Source organism: Bison bison, unplaced genomic scaffold, assembly GCF_000754665.1.
Source record: "Bison bison bison isolate TAMUID 2011002044 unplaced genomic scaffold, Bison_UMD1.0 scf7180017864057, whole genome shotgun sequence".
Lineage (NCBI taxonomy): Eukaryota > Metazoa > Chordata > Mammalia > Artiodactyla > Bovidae > Bison > Bison bison.
The window spans coordinates 757,503-774,909 of record NW_011494629.1 but is presented as its reverse complement, the minus strand read 5'-3'; the positions used below and the strand labels follow the sequence as shown (position 1 = coordinate 774,909).

Below are 17,407 nucleotides of genomic sequence, written 5' to 3'. Positions count from 1 at the left end.
AGGCATATCTGAGGTTATTGACATTTCTCCTGGCAGTCTTGATTCCAGCTTGTGCTTCTTCCAGCCCAGAGTTTCTCATGATGTACTCTGCATATAAGTTAAATAAGCAGGGTGACAATATATAGCCTTGACGTACTCCTTTCCCGATTTGGAACCATGTCCAGGTTTAACTGTTGCTTCCTGACCTGCATGCAGGTTTCTCAAGAGGCAGGTCAAGTGGTCTGGTATTCTGATCTCTTTGAGAATTTTCCACAATTTATTGTGATCTACACAAAGGCTTTGGCATAGTCAGTAAAGCAGAAATAGGTGTTTTTCTGGAACTCTCTTGCTTTTTTGATGATCCAGCGGATGTTGGGAATTTGATCTCTGGTTCCTCTGCCTTTTCTAAAACCAGCTTGAACATCTGGAAGTTCACGGTTCACATATTGCTGAAGCCTGGCTTGGAGAATTTTGAGCATTACTTTGCTAGCGTGTGAGATGAGTGCAATTGTGTGGTAGTTTGAGCGTTCTTTGGCATTGTCTTTCTTTGGGATTGGAATGAAAACTGACCTTTTCCAGTCCTGTGGCCACGAATTTGCTGACATATTGAGTATAGCAGTTTCACAGCATCATGTTTTAGGATTTGAAATAGCTCAACTGGAATTTTATCACCTCCACTAGCTTTGTTCATAGTGGTGCTTCCTAAGCGGCAAGGGGGGGAGGGGCGGAGGGGGGGTGGGGGCGGGGACACACACACACATATGTTTTGGTAAGTTGTATTTTCAGTTTCATTTAGTTAGAAATATTTTAAATTTCTCTCTAGATTTCTTCTTTTACTTATATTTTACTTAGAAGTACCTTATTTAATCTCCAAGTATTTTGAAGTTTTCCAGCTGTCTTTCTGTTACTGATTCCTGTGGTTTATTTCCATTGTTATTTAGGAGCATACTTCAGTATGATTTCTATTTTAAATTTGTTACGGTGTGCTTTTTGCCCAAAATATGGTCTGTCATGGTGAATATCCATATGATCTTGGGAAGAATGAGTAGTCTGCTGTTGTTGGATGCGGTATTCTATATTCAGTTAGATATAGTATTCAATTAGATTTAGTTGATTTTTTGGTTGGTATTCCTCATTGGAAAAGACTCTGATGCTGGGAGGGATTGGGGGCAGGAGGAGAAGGGGACAACAGAGGATGAGATGGCTGGATGGCATCACTGACTCGATGGACGTGAGTCTGAGTGAACTCCAGGAGTTGGTGATGGACAGGGAGGCCTGGTGTGCTGCGATTCATGGGGTTGCGGCGTGCTGCGATTCATGGGGTTGCAAAGAGTCGGACACGACTGAGCGACTGAACTGAACTGATATCGTTAATTGATTTTCTGCCTGCTGGATTTATTAGTGATAGAGGCAAGTTGAAATTTGCAACTGTAATGATGGATTTGTTTATTTCTCCTTGTAATTCTGTCAGTTTTTAAATCATGCAAATTTAAGCTCTATTGTTTGGTGAATACACATGGGTTATTATGTTGGAGAAATGACCCCGCCAACATTATCCCCTTTTCTCACTCAGACTGTTCTTTGTTCTGAGATCTGCTTTCTCTGAAATTAATGTTACCACTCCAGGTTTTATTAGTGTTGTTGTGTTTAGTCGTTAAGTTGTGTCTGACTTTTGTGATCCCATGGACTGAGCCCGCCAGGCTCCTCTGTCTGCGGGATTTTTCCAGGTAAGAATACATAATTGCATTGCCGTTTCCTTCTACTGATTTTCCCGACCCAGGGATTGAACTCAAGACTCCTGCATCGGCAGGTGATTTCTTTACCACTGAGCCAACTGAGAGGCCCTTTTTTAGTGTTAGCATTATCTTTCTTCATCTTTTGATTTTTTAAATCAGTGTGTGTCTTTGAAGTGGATTTCTTGTATATGTCATATGGTTGGGTATTGTTTTAATCCACTCTGACAGTATCTGTCTTTTAATTAGTGTATTTTAGACCATTCATATTTAAATTGATTATTGAAATAGTTGGATTATTATGTATTTGTAACTGTTTTCTATTCATTGCCCTTATTTTTTTCTTTCATTTTTTGACTTTCACTCTTTTCCTGCCAATTGTCTTCCCTTTTAGCTTATCAGTTACCCTTTTTTAGAGATTTTATTGGTTGCCGTGTTATTTGCAGTTCATGTTTACAACTAATCTACATCTACTTTTAATAACACTATATGACTTCATAGTGGTAAAGGTATAAATGCATATTCCCATTTCTTTCCTCCCGTACCATTGCTGTCATTCTTTACACTTTTCTGTAAGCTACAGTCACCACATACGTTATTGCGTTATTGTTTGGAATAAGTTGTTCTCATTTAGTTATAAGTCAGAAAGAACATTGACATTTATTTAATAGTGTGTTGTTAGTAGTAGTTAGGCTTAATAGTTCTGAATTTGTTTTCCTTTTATTGTAGAATAGAGCAAATGAAAACCTGTTGGTCTTGGGAATTAGACTTTTCATTATGATGAAAAAAGAGAAGGAGAGAGATGGTATAAGTATGGGATGGGGGGAAGTGAGGAAGAAACTTGTTGCATTGGATTCGAATTAGAGTTACCAGGACAAACTTATAAAAATCATAAGTATATTGTATGTATACATATTTACATTTATTTCCTTTTCTGACCACTAAAATTGTCTAAATGAAATGAAGTAGCATGGTAGCAGTAAACATATCTGATATCCAGATTTTGGTTTCTAAAGACTATTCCCTCATTGAAAGAAGCCAGGACTTTTTGGAGAAATGTCTGATTTCAGGTCTGGAGCAGGGTAAGTGAAAGGTGAGTCTGGAATATCTTTGTGGGCCAGGAAGCAAGGAAGTGTTCAAATAATAAAAGGATCGTGGCAGGGCACAGCCTTACAGGGCTCTCACTGAGCATATCTAGGGTAATTTGAACATTTATGGATTAATGGAACAGTGTTAATGGATTATATAACACCTTGAATAAAGAATCCATGAAGCCATAGAGATTACGTGAAACAGTGTGGTAGGGAAGAACATATTTTTATAGAAGAATGGTAGGAATGATAGAAAATCGCCATTTTTTGAAACCACCAAGATAAAAATAAAGGAATTATCATTGCAGTGAGATACAGATGCTTTATCTTTTTCCAAGTCTGTATACAGTTGTCCCAACACTGCTTAATCATCGTTACTTCACTGTTTTGAAGGGCATTTTTATGACAAGCTGAATTTCCATACTGTCTTTCTGTTCTGTTTTATGATCTCTGTAGATGTTGTTGTTCTCCATTATTTTATGATTAAAGCTGTGTTGTGTTTCAGTAGGGCCAGGTACTCACTCCTTCATCTTTACTCTTTTTTTTTTAATTTGTTTTCATTCCTTTTCCTGCATGGTTATTTTTCTGCAAGAGTTTTGGAATGTTCATGTATAATTTCAGAAAAAGGCTTATTAATATTTTTATTGACATTGTGTTGGGTTTAAAATTAGAATATTTATACAATGTTTTTTTTAAACATAAAAACATGATGTTTCTATTTGTTTAATTCTACCTTTTTTTTTTTTAAAAGGACAGTTTAAAAAGTGCCTACCCTTAGGGCTTGCTCATTTATGTTACCTGTATCCCAGGTCATCCTGCTTCCTGTCTGGTTCATAAAAATGAAATAATTTGTTTCAGTGTATCTTCTAAGTGGTTTCCTTTCTCCCTCTGTTTCTCTATTTCTCTTTATAGGAAGGCTATTGTTTCTGGATGTATTAATTTCATGTGTTGCAAATAAATATGCTTTTGTTTGCAGTGGTTTTTTATTTGATTTGGATTTTCTAGGTTTATAATCATCATTTGTTAATGATTTTCTAATGTTTCTAAAATTTGGATATTATAAAAATTGCTGCATATTCTCTTTGTATTCAAGTGAAAGATTTCTGGGTTAGTTCTTTATATTTTTAGAACCCTAATTAGGGTTAGGGCTAGGATTATAATCTTCTACCTATACAATTTCTGTTATTTGTAACCTTAGTTTATATCATCAGAACTTTTGATAGTTGCATCTTGTTCTCTTATCCAGTGCTGTATCTAGAGATTGACCTGGTGCTTTATCTAGAGATTGAATATAAACAGAGTTTGTAATGTTATTGATAATATTTATGTTGGTACTACCTTCAGTTTATCTTTAGAAGCATGTGCTTTCCGCCTCTGCTCCGCAGCCTATGTGATCTCTCACCTGGATCTCTGCAGTAGCATCTTGTTTAGTATCCCCTACTATAATTATTATTATTATTTTTTGGTCTATGTGGATGAAATTCACATAGTACAAAATTAACCATTTTAACTTTTCAAGGTGTACATCAAGTAGTTTTTAGGTTATTCCATGTTTACAACCATCACCACTGTCTTAATTCCTTTCAAATTGCTTTCGAAACAAAGCCATGGTTCTTACTCACTTCCTCCTCATCCCTTTCTCCCCAAGGTTTCCAAAACCCACTAATTTCTCTTCTGTCTTTATGGAGTTTGTCTATACCAGGTACTTCATGGAAGTAGAATCATACCATGTGTGATTTATGTCTGAGTTCTTTAGCCTAATGTTTTCAGAGTTCGTCTGTTTTACAGCATGTATCAGCATTTCATTTGTTTTTATGGCTGAATACTATTTCATTGAATGGATATAACTTTTTTGTGAATAGTTATTTGTTTGAATGTATGTTTTCATTCTCTTGGGTAGATACCTAGGAGTAGAATCATGTGGTAACTTTATGTTTGGTGTTTGGAGAAACCACCAGACTGTGTGAGAGTTCTATGAGAGTTCTTATTTCTCCACATCCCTGTCAATGCTTGTTTCTTTTTTAAAAAAATTAAAGCCATCTTACTGGGCATAAAGTAATTTTTGTGGTTTTTGATTTGCATTTCTTTAGTAACAAATTCATTGTTTCATTTAATTTTGAAAAAAAAAATTTTAATTTTTTAACATCAGAAACATTTTGTACTGGTGTGTAGCCAATTAACAATATTGTGGTAGTTTCACAATAAGTGAACAGCAAAGGGACTCAGCCTTAGGTATACATGTATCCATTCTCTCCCAAACTCCCACTCCCATCCAAGCTGGCACATAACATTGAGCAGAATTCCATGTGTTATACAACAGGTCCTGGTTGGTTTTCTGTTTTGAATATAGCAGTGTGTACATGACTTTTCCCAAAGTCCTTAACTATTCCCTTACCCCCAGTAACTGTAAGTTTGTTTTCTAAGTCTGTGAGTAAAAAATGGGCAGAAGACCTGAACTAACATTTCCCCAAAGAGGACATACAGATGACCAGTAGGCACATGAAAAGATGTTCAACATCGCTAATTATTAGAGAAATGCAAGTCAAAACTACAGTGAGATATTACCTCAGACTGGTCAGAATGGCTATCCTCAAAAAACCCACAAACAACAGATGCTGAAGAGGGTGTGGAGAGAAGGGAGCCTTCTTGTACTATTGGTAAGAATGTAAATTGGAACAGCCACTATGGAGAACAGTAGGGAAGTTCCTGAAAAAACTAAAAACAGAGCTATCATATGACCCTGCAATGCCTTTCCTGGGCATATATCCAGAGAAAAACATGGCCTTAAAAGAAACATGCACCTCAGTGTTCATTGTAGCACTGCTTACAGTAGCCAAGACATGGAAGCAACCCATTGTCCATCAACAGAGGAATGGATAAAGAAGAGGTGGTATATGTATACAATGGAATATTACTCAGCTGTTAAAAAGAATGGAGTAATGCCATTTGCAGCAACAAAGGTGGACCTAGAGAGTGGAGAGTGTCATACTGAGTGAAGTAAGTCAGAGAGAGAGAAGTATCTTATCAGTTCAGTTCAGTTCAGTTGCTCAGTCGTGTCTGACTCTTTGCGACCCCATGAACTGCAGCACACCAGGCCTTCCTGTCTATCACCAGCTCCCGGAGTTCACCCAAACCCATGTCCATCGAGTCAATGATGCCATCCAGCCATCTCATCCTCTGTCGTCAACTTCTCCTGCCGCCAATCCCTCCCAGCATCAGGGTCTTTTCCAATGAGTCAGCTCTTCTCATGAGGTGGGCAAAGTATTGGAGTTTCAGCTTTAGCATCATTCATTCCAGTGAACACCCAGGACTGATCTTCTTTAGAATGGACAGGTTGGATCTCCTTGCAGTCCAAGGGACGCTTAAGAGTCTTCTCTGACACCACAGTTCAAAAGTATCAGTTCTTCAAAACTCAGCTTTCTTCATAGTCCAACTCTCACATCCATACATGACCACAGGAAAAACCATAGCCTTGACTAGACCGACCTTTGTTGGCAAAGTAATGTCTCTGCTTTTGAGTATGCTATCTAGGTTGGTCATAACTTTCCTTCCAAGGAGTAAGCATCTTTTAATTTCATGGCTGCAGTCACCATCTGCAGTGATTTTGGAGGCTCCCAAAATAAAGTCTGATACTGTTTCCACTGTTCTCCCATCTATTTCCATGAAGTGATGGGACCAGATGCCATGATCTTTGTTTTCTGAATGTTGAGCTTTAAGCCAACTTTTTCTCTCCTCTTTCACCTTCATCAAGAGGCTTTTGAGTTCCTCTTCACTTTCTGCCATAAGGGTGGTGTCATCTTCATATCTGAGGTTATTGATATTTCTCCTGGCAATCTTGATTAACGTTGTGCTTCTTCCAGCCCAGCGTTTTTCATGATGTACTCTGCATATAAGTTAAATAAGCAGGGTGACAATATACAGCCTTGACGTACTCCTTTTCCTATTTGGAACCAGTCTGCTGTTCCATGTCCAGTTCACAAAATCCACATAGTCAAAGGCTTTGGCATAGTCAATAAAACAGAAATAGATGTTTTCCTGGAACTCTCTTGCTTTTTCGATGATCTAGTGGATGTCGGCAATTTGATCTCTGATTCCTCTGCCTTTTCTAAAACCAGCTTGAACAACTGGAAGTTCATGGTTCACGTATTGCTGAAGCCTGGCTTGGAGAATTTTGAGCATCACTTTACTAGCGTGTGAGATGAGTGCAATTGTGTGGTAGTTTGAGCATTCTTTGGCATTGCCTTTCTTTGGGATTGGAATGAAAACTGACCTTTTGCAGTCCTGTGGCCACTGCTGAGTTTTCCAAATTTGCTGGCATATTGAGTACAGCACTTTCACAGCATCATCTTTCAGGATTTGAAATAGCTCAACTGGAATTCCATCACCTCCACTAGCTTTGTTCATAGTGATGCTTTCTAAGGCCCACTTGACTTCACATTCCAGGATGTCTTGCTCTAGGTGAGATCACACCATCGTGCTTATCTGGGTCATGAAGATCTTTTTTGTACACTTCTGTGCATTCTTGCCACCTAGTCTTAATATCTTCTGCTCCTGTTAAGTCCATACCATTTCTGTCCTTTATTGAGCCCATCTTTGCTTGAAATGTTCCCTTGGTATCTCTAAATTTTCTTGAAGAGATCTCTAGTCTTTCCCATTCTGTTGTTTTCCTCTATTTCTTTGCATTGATCGCTGAAGAAGGCTTTCTTATCTCTCCTTGCTATTCTTTCTAACTCTGCTTTCAGATGCTTATGTCTTTCTTTTTCTCCTTTGCTTTTCGTTTCCCTTCTTTCACAGCTATTTGTAAGGCCTCCTCAGACAGCCATTTTGCTTTTTTGCATTTCTTTTCCGTGGGGATGGTCTTGATCCCTGTCTCCTGTACAATGTCACAAACCTCCATCCATAGTTCATCAGGCACTTTGTCTATCAGATCTAGGCCCTTAAATCTATTTCTCACTTCCACTGTATAATCATATGGGATTGATTTAGGTCAAACCTTAATGGTCTGGTGGTTTTCCCTACTTTCTTCAATTTAAGTCTGAATTTGGTAATAAGGAGTTCGTGATCTGAGCCACAGTCACCTCCCGGTCTTCTTTTTGCTGACTGTTTAGAACTTCTCCATCTTTGACTGCAAAGAATATAATCAATCTGATTTCGGTGTTGACCACTTGTTGTTGATCCCCGAGTGAAGTAAGTCAGAGAGAGGAAAGTATCATATGATATCCCTTATATGTGGAATCTAAAAGGAAATGATAGAAATGCATCTCATTTATTATGTCTTCTTTATAGAAATATTTATTCATATCCTTTGCCTGTTTTTCAGTTGAGTTGTCTTTTTGTTGTGAGTGGTACCAGTTCTTTATATAATCTCAATATTTACCCCATATCAGATTTATCATTTGCAAATATTTTCTATTCGTGGGTTTTTTCACTTCCTTGGTAATTTTGATGAAGTCTAGTTTATCTGTTTTTTTTCTTTCATTGCTTGTGCTTTTATTGTCATATTTAAGTCAGTGTTGCCTAAACCAGGATTGTGAAGATTTATCATTTGTTTCCTTCTAAGAGTGTTACAGTTTTAGGTCTCAGATCCATTTTGAGATGATTTTGTATATGCTGTGAGTAAAGGGCCCAGCTCCATTCTTCTGTGGGTGAATATCTGGTTGTCCACCCCTGTTTGTTGAGAAGTCCTGCACCATTGGATGGTCTTGGTATCCTTGTTGAAAACAAATTGATGATTGATTTTTATTACTGAGGTCTTTCTTTATTACTTAGATGTCTTTCAGTGTGTTTTGTAGTTTTCAGTGAAATTTCTTGGTTAAGTTTATTCCTAAGTAATTGTGTATATATATATATATATTTTGATGCTGTTACAAATTGAATTGTTTTCTTAATTTCATTTTTGGAGTGTTCATTGATAGTGTATAGAAATATAACTGATTTTTGTATATTGATATTATATTATGCAGCTTTTCTGAGTTCACTTATTAGCTCTAATAGTTTTTGATGGATTCATTGGGATTTTCTGTGTGTAAGACCATATTATTTGTGGATGGAAATAGACTTACTTCTTTCTTTTCCTCATAGCTCAGTTGATAAAGAATCTGCCTGCAGTGCAGGAGATCCTGGTTTGATTCCTGGGTTGGGAAGATCTGCTGAGAAGGGATAGGCTACCCCCTCCAGTATTCTTGGACTTCCCTTGTGGCTCAGCTGATAAAGAATCCGCCTGCAATGCGGGAGACCTGGGTTCAATTGGGAAGATCCCCCAGAGAAGGGAAAGGTTACGTACTCCAGTATTCTGGCCTATAGTATTCCGTGGACTGTTTAGTATATGGGGTCACAAAGAGTCAGACACGGCTGAGCAACTTTCACTTTCATTTTTTTTTTTCTATCTAAATTCCTTTTATTTCTTTTTTTTGCCTACTTACCCTGCTAGAATTTCTATTACATTGTTAAATAAATAAAGTGGTGAAAATGGACATCCTTATCTAATTTTTTTATCTCAGGGAGAAGACCTTAAGCCTTTTAACATTAAATATGATGTTAATTGTAAGTTTTGTTGTTTTTTTTTTATAAATGTCCTTTATTAGGTTGAGGAAGTTTCCTTCTGTTACTAGCTTGTTGAGGTTTTTAAGTTATTATTTCTTAAAAATCATTTAAAGCGTGTTGGATTTTGTCCAGTGTTTCTTTTGCATCAGTTGAGGTGATCATATAATTTTAAAATATTTTCTTTTATTCTGTTAGTGTGGTGTATTAGTTTGCTCAATTTTTGTGCTGAACTACCCTTGCATTCCTGGGTAAGTCCCTCTTGGTCATGACTGCTAAATTTGACTTGCTAGTATTTTGTTGAGGATTTTTTTTACATCTGTATTCATAAGGGATATTGGTCTAGTATATTCTTGTTTCCTTCTAATCTGTTTTCTACACTGTGGCCTGAGTGACCTTTTTAAAATGTAAGTTTGAACATAGAAATAAATTTCCCCAGTTTGAAAAAAAGCTATTAGAAATGCATAGCAAACATTGTACTAAACAGTGAAATGCTTAGAAACATTTTCATTAAAGGTATTGACAAAATAAAGGAACTTACTATTTTTGCTAATATTATATTGGACTTGAAGGCCTAGCTAAAGTGAAACAGCAGGAGAAGGAAATGAGAAATTAACATTGGAGCAGAAAACATAACTGTTAGTATTTTTGAACAAGATTGAGTATTGACTTAGAATATTGAAGAGAACCACGTAAGTCTATTAATATTTCATAAATTTGCCAGAAAAAGTTTATGTAAAATAGCACTAAAAAAATTGCAGTTTCCACATACTCTCAATATATAATTAGAAAATGTAACTGATATAGAGTGATTTTTACAGTTATTTAGAATACAGTTATTTGATTTTTAAAATCAGAAGGAAAATAATGGACTGTTTTGTAAATGGTTCCAGCCAAAAATATTTGTGCATATTAGAGGAATAAGACTCCTGTGGAGTTGAGAGCAGCAGAAATGAAAGTAGTCAATGTAAGGAGACAGTATCAGAGGATTGTTTTATTCATTGAGGTAGAGGATCCTTTATTTTGTTTGAATTTGTTCAGTTTTACTTTTTCTTAATTACCTATACAGTTAGTGTATATGAACAGTATTTAATATGGTTTGTTTTGAGAACTAACAGTCCTTTCCTCCACCCCATTTCCCATATTCCAGAAACAGTTATTTAAAACCCTTTGGCTGATTGTTTTGGGCACATGTCATCTCATTTAAAATAACATACATATATTTCTACTTCTGGAATTTTCACGTTTAGGTATTATGTGTCTACTGACTTTTTGCCATGGAGGATAAGGGTTTGGTTCCCTTTCACACTCCACCACACATGTGTACCTTCTTTTTTGCCCTTGTTCTTCCTCTAATTTGGCTTTATTTCTAGGTCTAAGTGAATATTGCCATTTTTTTTAGAATAGCTTTATTGCGATACAATTCATATACCTTAAAATTCTCCTGTTTAAAATATACAATGTAATGGCTTCTAGTGCATTTATAGAGATGTGCCTCTATCACCACTACAAGTACTGAACATTTCATTGCCCTAAAAAGAAACTTAACACTGTTTAGCTGTCACTGCTTAGTCTCTCCATCTCCAGCGGCCCTAGGCAATCACTGATCTACCTTTTTTGTCCCTTCTGATGTGCCTGCTCTCAGCATTTCATGTAAACGGCATTATACAGTACGTGCTCACTTGTCCCTGGCTTCTTTCACTCAGCATGTTTTCAGGGTTCATCCATGTTGCACATGTATTGATGCTTCTTTTTTTTTTTCTTGCTAAATATTACACTACATGGATTTGTTATATTTTGTTTATCCACTCATCAACTGATGGATATTTGGGTTGTTTCCAGGTTTTGAATATTTTGAACAATGCTGTTCTGATCATTCTGGTGTAAGTGTTTGTGTGAACATGTGTTTTCATTGAAAACTCTTTCTAAGGAAGATACTAAGTCAAAAGTTGCAAAGGCAATAATATATAAAAAGTTAAAACTTTGGTGCAAAAAAATGCCATAAACAAGTTGACTTTTAAAAGTGAATGATAGCGAAGAGATCTGTTCTATAAATAATGAATTAATATCTGTAATCTAAAAATTTATCATTTGAAATGCAAACGACAACTGTAATAAGATAGGCAAACAGTAAGAACAGTCAGTTCAGAAAACAAATGACAAATGATCATTAAACCAGTTTAACTGTGGTTCCTATGATTGGGTGAAATCTGATATATAATGATATTTCCCCATATATTGTCAAAGATTTATAATATTCAGAATAATGTGACCAGTGATTGTCAATAATGTATTTATTGAGGTCCCCTTACTGACCTGAAATGAAGTATATAGATAATGTAAGCAGCTGACAAACATAACTTATTCTTAAATATAGTAATGAAAGCAAAAGAAGTAGTTTATGGCAGAATAACATTTCAGTATATAATTTTTCTGCTGTGATCATTAAAATATAAATAAGTTAGAATTTAAGAGAAGTAAGAAAACTAGAAACCATTCTACAAAGTAAATAGAGACAAATAAAAAACAGATGGTATAAGGGGATAAATAGACCAAATTTATTGTCTATGATAAGAGACTGAGGAAATAGCCTGAATTGAAAAAGGGGTAGTATACTAAGATAAATTTTATACTGAGCAAAAGTGGTAGTCTTACAAATGAGCTGCACTTTACTTATTTGTTTTTGACTTAAAATAATCCTCTATTGGGATGTGGAACAGGGTGGTAACAGAGTAAATTCTAAGATTCAGTTCTCATTGACACCAAGTCAAACAGAAGTTCTTTTACCAGTAATAATACTTGAAAATGCAGTGAATGTAATTAGACTTAACATACATTTCGTTTTCTTGTTTGATGGATACCATGTAAAACAATTTATTGAAATTCCTGTAATTTTAGGACAAAAAGCATGTACTCGAAAATTCTAAATGTAAGTGACTTTGTTAAGTACATGGGACAGAGTCAGGAGAGAAACTTGGGATGGAAATATTGAAAACTATGTAGTGTGGCAAATAGAATAGTTGAAGTATTAATCCCTGGTGGCTCAGATGGTAAAGAGCCCGCCTGCAATGCAGGAGACCCCGGGGTTTGATCCCTGGGTCAGCAAGATATCCTGGAGAAAGGAATGGCAACCCATTCTTGCCTGGAGAATTCCATGGAAAGTGGAGCCTGGTAGGCTACTGTTCACAGAGTTGCACAGAGTCGGACATGACTGAGTGACTAATAAACACATACACACACACACACACACACAAGCAAAAAAAAGCTGATCCCATAATGCTTGCCTGTGACAAGAAATTGTTAGCTATTGTGTACTTCTATGTATACTGAAGATAATAAAGCTATATTTTAAATGTGGCCTTCCTACTCTGTAGTCTGATTAAGCTATGTAAAATTTAAAATGTGTAGAATTGTAAAATGTGGCATATTACCTTGGTGGTGCGTAAAGAGAGAGGAATTGAAGGGGACATGCTGTTACAAAGTTCTCTAAAAGGCTGGACAAAAGTGGTGAATGTTAAGTATGAGATTGATTTTATAAATATGTATACCAAATTTTTCAAAAATACGCTTGAAAAGGACGGTAAACATGAAAATTAGGATAAAGCTCTTGAAGTGAACCTCAGAGAGGTGGTAGATTACCAAGTCCCAAGTTAACTAGCTTTGCATATATGGGAATCTGTACCCTGAATTGGAAAGACTGATGCTGAAGCTGAAACTCCAGTATTTTGGCCACCTGATGTAAAGAGCTGACTCATTTGAAAAGACCCTGGTGCTGGGAAAGATTGAGGGCAGGAGGAGAAGGGGATGACAGATGATGAGATGGTTGGATGGTATCACTGATTCAATGAACATGAGTTTGCGTGAACTCCTGGAGTTGGTGATGGACAGGGAGGCCTGGTGTGCTGTGGTTCATGGGGTTGCAAAGAGTCAGACAGTACTGAGCAACTGAACTGAACTGAACTGTTCCCTGAATACCTCACTAACTCAAATGCTTTTTTGTTTCCCCCTTAACTAGGAATTGTGGTGCTTGGAATAAACAGAGCCTATGCCAAAAATTCATTAAGTAAAAATCTTATAAAAATGGTGAGTGTAAAGAATAAACTCTTTGCTTCTAAGATTATGGTACAGTGTTGACACCAACCTGAAAATGATTTTTCCTCTTTTCCTTCTTATCTTTCCTGTTTCTGTTTAGCTTTCAAAAGCTGTGGATGCTTTAAAATCTGATAAGAAAGTACGGACCATAATAGTCAGAAGTGAAGTCCCTGGGATATTCTGTGCTGGTATGTAAAAAGATTAAATTTTTAAAACTAGTCTAATGTTTCCCTAGCAGTAGCGTATTTTCCATTATAAAGTGTTCTGTGGTTTGAATTTCATTACCAACAATTCCTCTTTGTTTTTCTACTGTTGTTACAAGAAAAAAAAATGTTTTCTCAGAAAGAAATCTTTGCAACATGGGGAGAAGTTGTTTTGGAAGTTGAAAAAATAGTTTGAGCAATTAAAATATTTGTTTGTGGTACTTGAATGATCTTTATGAAAGATGAGCTGGGAAGGAAAAATTGTGTCTCCTACTCAAAAACAGTGTGCTCTGTGTTTATAAGTTACTTAAAAAATACTTCAACTGACTAGTAGTAATTGCTGCTGCTACTGCTGCTAAGTCGCTTCAGTCGTGTCCGACTCTGTGCGACCCCGTAGACGGCAGCCCACCAGGCTCCCTCGTCCCTGGGATTCTCCAGGCAAGAACACTGGAGTGGGTTGCCATTTCCATCTCCAATGCATGAAAGTTAAAAAATACAGTGAAGTCACTCAGTCGTGTCCAACTTCTAGCGACCCCATGGACTGCAGCCCACCAGGCCCCTCCATCCGTGGGATTTTCCAGGCAAGAGTACTGGAGTGGGGTGCCATTGCAAAACGTTAAATGTAGACATGTGCTTCGGAGGTTTGTGTTTGTAGTAGTGCCCACTCAAATATGTGTCCACAAATTGTTTTTTTAAATTGGTGTCTACAGCAGTGAAGTGTTTTTTTATTTTTTTCCATTTGTGCTGTATTACCAAAAGCCAAAGATTAAGTTGCCTTGCATTTTCCATATTTGTAAGTATGTCTAAGTCATGCGATTGAATGAATCTGTTTCAACTAGTCAAAAATATAGATGATTAAGATAAATAAATGCTGATAGTATACAGTATTAATGTATTTTATTAATAAGTAAATGAAGATAGAAGTTGAGGGGTGAAAAAAATTTCTTCCAGTAAACATATAAATGGGACAATCTACTTGAGATTATCAAAGATTTGAGGGAACAAAATATAGTATTTTATTCATTCAAGTACTTTTGAGCATTTGGAGTACTCCCAGAGCAGTGCTGGGAACATAAGGGAGTTTTAAACAGAATGTTTTAAGAAGTGTCTTGGTTTAGGCCGATATTCTTTAGTTTGTCGTTTTTAGATTTTTTAAACTTCTGACTTTGTAGCTTCCACCTTAAAATACTATAAAATTTTATGGTATTTAAGAACATTCAGTGTAAATGAATTATATTATAGTTTTTGTTATAATGTACCATTTATAAAAGGATTAGTTTTAGCTTCAGTTTGGTAATCAAAGAGAGTAGGTTTATCATGCTCAACTGCCTAGGTGAGGACGATTTGCAGTAAAGTTTCTGCTGCTTATACATATGTCCAGCTTGAGTAATGTGATCCTCCTGGTGTTGTCAGAGGCTTGATGTGACAGTGTACATAACACACAGAGCAGAAGTCAATATATTGTAGCTGTTAATAATTTTTATAAGGACTAAAATTTATTAAAATGGTTTTCATAATATGAAAACGCTAAGAGTAGGACATGACTGAGCACCTTCACTTTCACTTTTCGCTTTCATGCATTGGAGAAGGCAGTGGCACCCCACTCCAGTACTCTTGCCTGGAAAATCCAATGGACAGAGGAGCCTGGTAGGCTGCAGTCCATGGGGTCGCTAAGAGTTGGACATGACTAGGTGACTTCACTTTCACTTTTCACTTTCATGCATTGGAGAAGGAAATGGCAACCCACTCCAGTGTTCTTGCCTGGAGAATCCCAGGGACGGGGGAGCCTGGTGGGCTGCCGTCTATGGGGTCATGCAGAGTTGGACACGACTGAAGCGACTTAGCAGCAGCAGCAGCATTTATTTATTCTTGTTGAAGAATACAGTTTTTCATATAATTAGAGTGTTAACTTTTATTCTGAAGTAGGAGAAAGCAATGGCACCCCACTCCAGTACTCTTGCCTGGAAAATCCCATAGATGGAGTTGGCTGGTAGGCTGCAGTCCATGGGATTGTGAAGAGTCAGACACGACTGAGCGACTTCACTTTCACTTTTCACTTGCATGCATTGGAGAAGAAAATGGCAACCCACTCCAATGTTCTTGCCTAGAGAATCTCAGGGACGGGGGAGCCTGGTGGGCTGCCGTCTGTGGGGTCACACAGAGTCGGACACAACTGAAGCGACTTAGCAGTAGCAGTTATATTCAAAAGAAAAATCCTCACAAATAGTGTACTCATTTATTGGTTATTCTCTTAGCTCCCATTCCCTAAAGTTGCTCATTTTTCCTCTTCCCTTTCTGCCCCCACAAAGGTTTCTCTTCTCTGTACATCTGTGTTCTAGTGGCATCTTGTTCATTTCCAGAAACTTAAAGCTTACGGAGTGATCTTGCTTCAAATTTCTTGAGGATAGTAACTTCTCTTTTTCTTCCTTGAAAATCTTCTTATATATTCTCACGTCACAGCATATAATAGAGACTCACCATGTACTTGCTTAATTTAATCAGCCTTTTGGAGAAGTAAATGGCAACCCACTCCAGGATTCTTGCTTGGAGAATCCCATGGACAGAGGATCCTGGCAGGCCACAGTCCATGGGGTCACAAGGGTCAGACACGACTTAGTGACTAGACCACCACCACCACCAATTAGCCTTTAAAGTGTACTGTGATTCACTGATTTTGTTCTCAAGGGTTATTGGGTTGTGAGCAGTTTCTCTGAAATTGTCTCAGACTAGTCTCCTATTCACTGACAGTATCTCTGGCTCCTGCCTTAGGTTCTTTTTTCTGTGTCCTTTTTCAAACATACTAGAGGAACAGGTAATTAAGCATTATTAAAGTGATTCCGGTGGTTTGGGGGAGAATGGACACATATATATGTATGACTGAGTCCCTTCATTGTTCACCTGAAAGTACCACAACTTTGCTAATTGGCTATACCCCAATATAAAATAAAAAAATTTAGATATAAAAAAAAAAGTGATCCCTACATGCACTGGAGGTTGCAGTGATTGATTTCTGACTTTTCATTTAAATCTGTTATTTAGAAGCAAAAATTGTATTCTACTTACCTTAACATTTTTAAAGGAAATAATAAGTAGCATGTCAAACATATGAAGTGTGTACAAAATATATGAAAAAGTATACAAAGAGAAGTCCCATTCTTACCCATGTCCTTATTCCATTGTTTTCCTAATAAAAATAGCAATTTTAATTTTCTTTTTTATCCTTCTAGTTTTTCATTATACAGATATATACAAATATACAGACATACACATGCACTCAGTAGAATGTTAAGGAACTATTTAGAATGCTAGTATGAAGACTATGTTATAGTGTGAAAAATACATGTTATAAGAGATCAGTTCAGTCAGTTCAGTCGCTCAGTTGTGTCCGATTCTTTGTGACCCCATGAACCGCAAAACGCCAGGCCTCCCTGTCCATCACCAACTCCTGGAGTTCACCCAAACCCACGTCCATTGAGTCGGTGATGACATCCAACCATCTCATTGTCTGTCATCCCCTTCTCTTCCTGCCCTGAATCTTTGCCAGCATCAGGGTCTTTCCCAGTGAGTCAGCTCTTTACATCAGGTGGCCAAAGTATTAGAGTTTCAGCTTCAACATTAGTCCTTCCAATGAACACCCAGGACTGATCTCCTGTAGGATGGACTGGTTGGATCTCCTTGCAGTCCAAGGGACTCTCAAGAGTCTTCTCCAACACCACAGTTCAAAAGCATCAGTTCTTCAGTGCTCAGCTTTCTTTATAGTCCAACTCTC

At 37.0% G+C, this 17,407-nt stretch overlaps 1 protein-coding gene across 1 annotated transcript in view; it reads left to right on the top strand.

Annotated features, from left to right (window-relative positions):
- Window positions 1-17,407, top strand: part of AUH (AU RNA binding protein/enoyl-CoA hydratase) — a 187,211-nt gene that overhangs the window by 8,643 nt on the left and 161,161 nt on the right. The window contains exons 4-5 of the mRNA XM_010836054.1: window positions 13,359-13,426; window positions 13,536-13,623. Of these exons, the coding sequence (XP_010834356.1) occupies window positions 13,359-13,426; window positions 13,536-13,623 (156 nt within the window). The remainder of the gene's footprint in view (window positions 1-13,358; window positions 13,427-13,535; window positions 13,624-17,407) is intronic.